Source organism: Hyalella azteca, unplaced genomic scaffold (genome assembly GCF_000764305.2).
Source record: "Hyalella azteca isolate HAZT.00-mixed unplaced genomic scaffold, Hazt_2.0.2 contig4732, whole genome shotgun sequence".
NCBI classification, from domain to species: Eukaryota; Metazoa; Arthropoda; class Malacostraca; order Amphipoda; family Hyalellidae; genus Hyalella; species Hyalella azteca.
Window position 1 is genome coordinate 45558 of NW_025934943.1, and position 9818 is coordinate 55375.

The 9818-nt window shown below is 40.0% G+C and overlaps 1 protein-coding gene across 2 annotated transcripts; it reads left to right on the top strand.

The window, feature by feature from the left end:
• The first annotated feature begins 743 nt into the window (after positions 1–743).
• Positions 744–9412, top strand: LOC108669885 (serine/arginine repetitive matrix protein 2). 2 transcript variants are annotated; one of them, XM_018157316.2, is made up of 7 exons: positions 744–798; positions 2533–2620; positions 3276–3342; positions 4618–4766; positions 5078–5211; positions 5437–5532; positions 5763–9412. In XM_018157316.2, the coding sequence occupies exons 1-7, from the start codon at positions 755–757 to the stop codon at positions 7756–7758; spliced, it is 2574 nt and encodes an 857-aa protein (XP_018012805.1). In that variant the 5' UTR covers positions 744–754; the 3' UTR covers positions 7759–9412. The 2 variants fall into 2 exon arrangements, with proteins under 2 accessions (XP_018012805.1, XP_018012807.1); XM_018157318.2 differs by lacking the exons at positions 744–798; positions 3276–3342 and having other exon boundaries at positions 2559–2620.
• The last annotated feature ends 406 nt before the right edge of the window (positions 9413–9818 follow it).

Below are 9818 nucleotides of genomic sequence, written 5' to 3' on the forward strand. Positions count from 1 at the left end.
TAATTAGTTGGAGCAAAATGTGTGTTTTGGGCAAAAAGTTTGTCTATGATTACCATCATTCTCACATACATTGTTGAATTTTGAATGAATTCTAGGAATCTTGAATGAATTCAGGAATCTATTCGACCTCAGTTCGCATTCTTGGAGTTGACAAATTGAACTCTTCTGCTTGATGTGACTCCAAAAGGTCTTGGTATAATAATTAGCCAAGAGTCAACCGTACAAAACTGATTTACATTAATTATTTCCTTTATATCACTCAAATCTTCAAGATTTCCAGAAATTGACCATCGAATTAATTATTGTCACAGGTCACTGCTTTCAGTGTTAATTTTCGTCCGGTTGAAACTCTATTTGGAATCAAAATAGGAGCTACTGGCGGTAAATAAGTTATGAAAACGCGTTGTACTCGAAAATTTAGAGCTCACAAATGAATCAGTGGAGTACCAAATTATCTGAGATAAAATAGAACATACAAACTCTAAAAATACAAACAAATGAAATCTCAAATAGAGCACATCCAAGCACGGGAAATCGATCGGTAGAATTAAAAAAAAACATCAACGCGCAAGAGTTTAAGATTAAGTTTTCATTCGACTGGTAAATCTGCAGAAGATTTCAAAATATACAGTTATTTTTCACTTTGTTTTTGACCATCCGCTATTGGCTATTGTATTTACAATTCTGTACTATTTGCTTTCATGGCAAATCGCGGAGTACTGAGTAGTTCGTCCGGTACTATCGACAGCTGAAGATGGCGGAGTACCTGGCATCGATTTTTGGCACCGAAAAAGATAAGTAAGTCGTTTATTATTGCTATCAGTAAAATCGGAATGATTGCTGTAAGCCGACTGACATTGGAGAAGAGGTCTTGCCTATGAATTTCTACTTTTAAAAATATCTGTATGATGTAGCATACTAGCATATCTCAGTTGTCTGAGTTGACTGACAATTTTTTTTAAGTTAATGTCAAGTGGTCGATGTCATTATCATTATGATGATTAATGTCTCCCAAATAATTGTGTTGCTGGCCTCCAATAGATTGATTTTATGGACTAAACATTACAATAGGATAAGTAGAAGTGTGTTAAATTTTGACTACAAGATTTGTAGCAGACAGACAGACAAACAAGAAGTGAAGTTAAAGAGAAGTGTTGTAAAAATGGCAGTCATTTTTGCACAGCTGGGCTACTTGGGAGAGTTGGGACACCCCCCAGGGCTAATCGGGACACCCCCAAAAGCACATTTACAGGAGAACCTCGGTTAGCAAAGGCTCCAGTTAAGAAAAAAATTTATTAAAAACAAAGAATATTGATTACATATACCTTGCTGTGCGAAAAAAGTTCACCTTTTGAAAAATTAGTGCATCATCAGTCATCACAAAATTGTGCATAGAATGTCATATTTAGAATTGTGCACTGGGCATCATAGAATGAAAAGTAATTGACCTAAACTACGATTTATTTTTCCAAAACATATGATGGTTGTCACTAAAACATTCCTTTCTGTTTCAGGCATGTTTTTCACAATATTTTTATCTCATTTTCTCATTTATGGAAAAAATGCACTAGTGTGCTAGCCATGTCTGTCTGTCCGTCCATCCGTGACCTCAAGTTTTCGTCGACGGGAAAATGCGCTCTCTGTCACTTACTGCAGTGAGTACTGAGTTATATTTTTTTATTGTAAATTCACTTAACCCAATTAAAATGGTGTGAAATTACAAGCTGTCCTGTAAGCTTACAGATACAGAAAAAATGCTATAAGGCTGCTGATATGAAGCTTGCAGTGTAAAGGTTGTTGTAAATGCTCAATGGCATGTTCATGGATACGGTAATATCGGTAATATCATCTCGTTTATAAACGATGGCCAAAGTCACTCTGGCGTTTATGACCTTGTTTACGACCCTGGCGTTTATGACCCCGTTTTTGTTTGCAAAACAAAATAAAAAAACGTGGCCAAGGTCGGCCAAAAGTTGATGGTAATTGATGTTTATGGTAATATATCAATTAAGGAAAAACGAGTAAAAATCACAAAAAATTTCATTTATTCTACCTCTACATCATCTACAATGAAAGAGGAGGACTTCAGAGTACTGTTAGTAATGGATGAGTACACTCTGCATGCTTCAAATATTTTAAAATGAAGTTTTATTCCAAGTGTCCCGAATAGCCCCGTTCGATGGGGCTACTTGGGACTCTCTTTTTTTGCTTCTGGCACCTTACAAATAGCATATGGATTTTTTTTTTGAAGATGCCATTCGATAGGTAGCCCTCGCAAAGAGCTATAAAATGAATTTAAACTTGTTTATGAAATGTTTCATGGTAAGAAGTTATTAACAAAAAATGCTCAAAACCATACCTTTTTACCCCATTTGATGGTATACATATATGACTATTAACTATTTTGATCTTATTAATTAAAAGTGCTATTATTTATGCAATAATTGCTGACTGAAATGGAGTAAATTGATTTTTCAGCATGTGACAAAATATGTGTGCAATGTAATCAACATCAACTGTTTATGTTTTCAGAGTGAACTGCAGCTTCTATTTTAAAATAGGAGCTTGTCGTCATGGGGACCGCTGTTCCAGAATTCACAATAAGCCTAATTTCAGCCAGGTTAGTATATGTTATGTAAACTACCATCAATAATCCTGTGTGTAGTTCTCTATTCCTGGGTGCTTCATTTATATTTGGAGGTTGTGTGTGTTTGTTTATTACACTAATCTGGAAGCTGTTGTTTTGGGAGATCTGCCATACCAGTGATTGCTTTACTAAATTGCATTCCAGCAATGTTTCTGATGTTTTGTTGTTGGTCATTGAGGTTCTTAACTTTGAAGTCTTCTGTGGGTTGCTTGAAGCGTGATGGAGCATCCATCCAATAAAGTTTGGCTTTAAATTTACTACTACTAACCCTTGTAACACTAACGTGTAAAATATGGAAGTTAACTTCTGCTTTTGTAACTGTTCTTCATTCATTCTTTCCTGTGAATGGGACTTAGCCATTTGATATTGGTGCTTGCAAATCAAATGAGACTAAACAGTAATATCTCTCTTAATTTTAATCTAAAGTACTATATCGAACAACATTCAAATACTGTACCTGATTATTAGTTGTAGCGATATGCTTTTCAGAAGTAATTTCCATTAATGAATCTGCAAGCATCAAAATCATGTGATATTTAACTAATCATTTTCAAACTAATCACCATCACCAGCTCCTGGCCTACATCGTAAGTGGGTATCACTAACTCAGGCATGTGGTATTTTACAGACTGTACTAATACTCAACCTCTACTGCAACCCCCAAAATTCGGCCAAATCAGCGGATGGTTCCCATAGTGAGTCTAACATGTCTAAGCTTCTGACTGTGTTGTGGACAAATTGTGGGTAGCTCATTGAACTTAGAGCCTCTGTTGTCATTTGATGGTTGTTTTCTGAAGAAATTTCCTCTGTAGTAGCTTGATATAATGCACTATTCCTCTTCTTGTGTTGCTACTTGTTTCACATCTGATATGCATTTTTGTCAGAAGAAGTTGGCAATTTTTCCATCAGCCTGGTTGTTTCATTCATTTTTATTTATCAGTATTGTATCTTTTTTCCTCACCATCTATTTATGTTGTAACTTTAGGCATTCTAGTTTGAATGTATGCCATGCTTCTGAAAATTCTACACTATGTTCTATTTAATGTTAAAATAGTTACCACATTTTAAGTGTCTGGTCCTGCACTAACAATGAAGCATGAATATCGTAATGAGAAATAAATTTCATCAATTTTTTATGTTTTGTTTCTCTTATGAAAGTAAAGTATTATTCTGCCTTCACTTGGATGCTTGCACTCAAAGTATTGGAATTTAGTTCCAATTTCCCTGAAATTCTATCATGGATGAGCTGCTATGAGAAATTTTCATAGATCAATTCAGGTAATTCTAGGTATTTAACATCCCTATTATTGTGTCACTAGACTGTACTTCTGAAATCGTAATACCTTTCTCTAATGACAAATAATATCAAAAGGGGGTTGTTCAATTAGTTGGTTTTTTGTAAATTAAAGTTTGCATTTTAATTAAGTACATAATCAATACAAAGAAAATAATATTTTCACTTAGCCTCACCTAATTTTTTTATTATCCTTTTATACTTTTAATTAATTGTAATTCATCCTTCTCTCATAAAAACTTCTTACTTAATTTTATAACAATTTTTTGTCCTGTTTTTTTTTTTTTGCTCTATCCTACATTTGTTGAAATGTTGATAAATTAAAGTTTATTATTAGTTTCTGACAATTAATTTACCTTTTCCTCTACATGTACAAGTACCTAGTGTAAAACTTTTCAGTTTTTATTAAACTTTTTACTACCTAGATTTTGGTTGTATTAAATTCTGCCATAGCAAGGTGGTCCTAATTTCTGCATCTGAGTTCTTCTTTTTTCCAAATCAATTTCTTTGATACAGCTTTGAGAAAATTTTCTGTTATAATATAAACTTCTAATGAGGACATTTCCTCTTTTTTTTTGTCTGTTGTACTCATATTATTTGCTTTGTTTTCTGCATGGCGCCCTTGTAATTTGTATATGTGCATAGTCTTGCTGAGCTAAAAATATCTTTATTTTAGCCACTGTCAGTGATGAAGAAATGCAGGAGCACTATGACCTCTTCTTTGAGGAGGTCTTTGTTGAACTTGAAGACAACTATGGTGAGATTGAAGAGATGAACGTCTGCGACAACCTTGGGGATCATCTAGTTGGCAATGTCTACATTAAGGTCAGTAGTTGGGATTATTGGTCTTTGCTGAATTTAAATTTCATTCAAAACATCACGGAAAACTAAATGTAATGAAGAAAATTACTTTATCTATATTTATGTTGTTCATTGATGTATTAATGTACTTGCTGAGATATTCAGTGCCTTTCCTGGTTACACATCAAGTGTAGTGTGCATGTGTTGTTGTTTGGCAACAATTCATCATTAAGTAATTGATGCTTCACTTCCAAATCTGTGGTTGTGGCTGCTATTGTAGCTGGTAATGCAGGTGCTGCTATGTGGATGATAATCATATTTTATATTTGCATCAGTTCAAATTTGAGGAAGATGCCAAGAGAGCAGTTGAAGACCTCAACAACCGCTGGTTCAACAGACGTCCTATGTTTGCCGAGCTTAGCCCAGTCACTGACTTTCGTGAGGCCTGTTGTCGACAGTATGAGATGGGGTGAGATTTTAACAAAATTGACTAACTAACAAAATCACTATCCAAAGCTTACTTCTGCTAACAGTATATTCTAAATCAATTTGTCTTTATGCTCGTTAATCTAAGCAAGGGCGTGTTTGTTCATTCAGTTAGATGCATAGATGTGATGAGCATACAATCATGCATTGATTTGTGCTGTTATGTCTTATTTTTTGAACACTCAACTCAACACCCTGAATGTTGCAGAGAGTGCACCAGGAGTGGCTTCTGTAACTTCATGCATCTAAAGCCCATCTCCCGTGAGCTCAGACGTGAGCTGTACAGCCGCAAGATCGTTCGCAGGTCTTTACTTAGTGATTCATTGTTACTTTGCTACTTTTAGTTAAAAAAGTTGCAGTGATGCAATTTTCTGTGACGTATCAACCTTGCTTCCTGATTCGACTGTAATATAAACATGCTATTGTCCTAATATTGAGTTCCTAGCAGTCATATAATGTTTCACTGGGGGTTTCAACGGCGTATAACTTACACTATTCAGGTAGATGGGATACTGGACTGCTATTGCCTTCCAGGTCGCGTGACGGGAAGCGACAGACGTCCAAGAAGAAGCGCCATCGTCGACGTCATCGTCACCACCGCTCTGCATCCCACACTCGCCACCGCTCGATTTCTCCTCGCCGATGTGGCTCTCACTCGCCCATTCGCCGAAGTTCTCGTTCATCCCATCACCATTCACGCTCACCAGTTACTCGATCACGTTCACCTTTCCACCGATCACGCTCACCCTTCCATCGATCACGCTCACCTCTCTTACAGCCACGCTCGCCACAACAGTTAGGCTCACCTCTTCCTCGATCACGTTCGCCGTTTCAGCGAAAATCACGGTCGCCAATGCAACGTGGATCTCGATCGCCTGCCCGACGTATTTCACGATCGCCTGTCCGCCGTATTTCACGATCGCCCGTCCGCCGTATATCGCGATCCCCGGTTTGCCGAATTTCACGATCACCGGTTCGCCGCGCTTCACGCTCGCCTCTTCATCGATCTCGTTCTCCTGGACGCCGCGATTCCCGCTCTTCTCCTTATCGTCGCTCACGCAGCAATCCTCGCCGCGCATCGAACTCGCCGTCGCAGCATCGCTCGTCGCGCTCACCTTCTCTGCGGCAGTTTCGTTCTCGCTCTCCAGATCGCGCCGGGCATTCACCATCTGCTCGTTCAGGAGTTTCACAGTACACCCGCTCGAGGCCGCTTCGGAGATCTTCCCCTCTTCAACGCAAGTCACCCCCATATTCCAGCGATAACAATCCCACCCCCAACAGACATACTTCTAACGTCAACAATAACAACAGTCTCAGGTCTCCTCTTACGACCCGTAAGTCTCCTGTGATCTTATTGAAGACCCCCTTGTTGACGACCAAGACGCCGCTCCTGTCGTCTGCTAAAGCTCCCCTTCTTCCAAATAAACCCACGCCTATCCGGCGGTCCCCACCTAACCCGCGCCCGCCTCTCATAGCTAAAACCCCAATGATGAAGTCTCCATTACTTGCTAAACCTCCCCCTCTCTGCAATAAAAACTCAAACTTCCAGATAGGTCCCAAGTCATCACAATTTGTAGGCGGCCATCACCTTAATAAAGGAGCCATGCAGTGTGATTCACCCTCTCCCTCGTCAAAGTCGCCGTTGCTTGGCAAGGCCCCTAACTGTTCTCTCTCTGGACGCTCTGAAGCTCCGACTTCTTATGGTACTGACATGGACACCCAGAGGCAAATGACAACCGAAGTTGGTGGTGACAATAACAGGGCCAATGCACTTCAGGATAAGAGTTTCTATGGTCCAAACGCTAATGCTGCCAAACCCGAGGCAATGAACGTGCTTCAGTTTATGAGCCACAACGACAACATTTCTGACCAAATTCACGCGACCAGCAGCAGCGACCAGTCAAACAGCACACGTACCCTTACCCCCAGCGACCCTGCTGCCCATCTCGCTACAACTGCCGTCATGAGCCTCGCTCACCCGCGAGGCACGAAAGTGATGAGCCTTGCCGACAGCTTTCCCCACCACGGCGGTTTCAATTTCAACTCAAACTTCAGTGCTCAGCACGCTGCTCTCCTTGGCGCTGGTGGCAACGCAGTGGCTCACCATCATCCTCACCACCACTTGAGTGCCTGCAGCATGGCTACGTTGCATCCTTTCTGTGGAGGTGCAAGCATCACCACCACACCCAGTTACCCCAATACGCTCACGCACTCGCACCCATTCTCCACTCTCTCATCACTCCATCTTCCTCATCACGCTTCCACCTTTTCTTCTCCTCTTCTGCCTTGTCCGCCACCAACACCTCTGCTTCTTGGGCGTGGGGGGTTACTGAGTGGCGTCATGGGAGGTTACGGCCGGGGAGTTATGGGAGGACTCCTAGGACACGGGGGGCTCGCTCTAGGAGGCTTCAGGCTTGGTGCTCCTTCTGGCAACTACGGTGGTCGGCGAGGAGGGCGAGGTGGGGGCGTAACTCTTCAAGAGCAGCTCGCAAAAGCTGCTGCCGCCGTCAGGCTCAACAGGCCGTACTGAGCACACGTATTTAGATGTCGGAGAGGGGTTTGCCTGGTAGTATTACTCAACTACAGTTTAATTAAAATTTTATGGCTCTCACATTAACATCGCTGCCATGTCCATGCGTGGGGAAGGCCACGATGATTCTGTGTTCTCGGACACTAATCATCACATCAAATCGGACACTACGTGTACTTGAGCAAGTTTTGATAGCCTTTGGTCATGAAAACTGATTGTAACAATTAAAGGTTCCATGTGGATTATTTCGATTTGGATGAGCGTGGTCAATTTTCTTTCTTCCTGATGAAAGAATTATACGGCAGTTAAATGGTTGCGAATTCTTGCGAACTGTGATGTAGTGCAGCTAGATCAAATTCTGAATTCTTGCGAATGTCTGTGTGATTATCAAACGTAGTTTTAATGCATTACATTAACTCTCATCTTACTTCTACTGTATAAAAATGGTTTCTTGAATTCCTTTGCTAATTAACCAAACCTTGCATAATACCTTCATCTACTCGGTGCAACACTGTTTGTTTTTCTAGTCATTACTATTTTTTAGACTAACTGTGAAACAGTAGCTTTCGTAGTAGAAGATTATGCGCAGTTAAATAGCGAACCACGAAAATGCGTCAGTTGGCCATCACGCATCATTTCTACTGAATGAGCGTAGCAATCTGTTGTTTAATTATATAAGACTATTGCATGTACGTATCGGGTTAAGATCCGATAACGCTTATGTACATTTTAAATTCTGGAATGAGATACCCAATCGATAAGGAGCTCGATGTTTGATTTTTTATGTTGGCTCACAGTTTGGTGAGAAGGAGTAATTCTCGAGAATTTATGCAAAAAAACTCACCATAACATGTAGTTTCTACTAATTCCTTAGTTAAAATATGTCATTAGTCTTATCCTTAGTTGTAAAGTGATTTAATTTCAATGATTTATTTCGTCCTCTTCATCTTTCATTCTTTATGTCATTAGTATTTTTGTTTGGATTTCAGTCGATTCATATTTATCTGTAACATGTGACCTGTGATGAATCGACAAATTAACGTTCAAGTAATTTTGTTGTAGATATTTATTTCTCTTAAACGAGAAGCGTACGTAAGATAGCTCGCAAGATTTGTGGGAAGATTTTTCTAGTCATTATGTACCGAATGATTGCTTACGTACAGCTTGTACCTGGCATATAATTCCCGCTCTAGTCGATTTGTGTTTACTCCTTTGTGTATGTGTTCCAAATTATTGAGGAATTACGCAGAGTAATCATTCTTACTCTGTGTTACCCTAACTAATTAACTAAAAACTGAAATACTCAATTAATTTGATATTTATCATACTTTAATTACGATTTAAGTCCCAAATTATGATAAACAAATCGAATTTGTTGCGCATGGATATGCTGGGAAACGTGTCAGTAGACGAATAAACATGGCTAGCATGTAGTTTCGTTCGGTGTAGCCCCTTATATTTGATGGTATGATCTGTATCGTTGTCGACAGGGAATACAAAATAGAAAATTGGGTCTTACTGGAGTTCTTTCTCCGTTGTTGGTAATCGTCGACGAAGTTTCTATGAGTTGGCTGACTACGTAGTGTTGATTTCGATAAATGTAATATGTTATTTTTTCGGGAGCTTATCAAAACAATGAAATCGAGAAACGTTCTGTACTTATTTGGACACAAACATGTTTGTATTGTAAAAGCTGAGCCACTCATTGACGGATTAATCTATTAAGACATCACAGGATTTGGATTTAGGGCGTGGTGACTCTGAAGAGAAGAACGACGTCTCAGAGTCAGGCCTTTCGGAGCGATGTCGGAGTTCCCTGAGACCAGTCACCAGCAGATCGGTGTAAAATCTGAGCTCACTTGTCAATTCGGCCGCCACTAGTCTTCATTGTCCTGTGATCACTTCAACTATATATTTGTGGCTAACACGCCCCCAGGCCTCAGGAATATTGTTCTTGGGGCAAGGGCCAGCTGTCAAGTGGCCGGTGAATAGGTAGCGGGCGGCCGGCGGTAACACTCTGGCCGACCGCTGGCCACTCACGTTCCGGGGAGGAGAGAGAG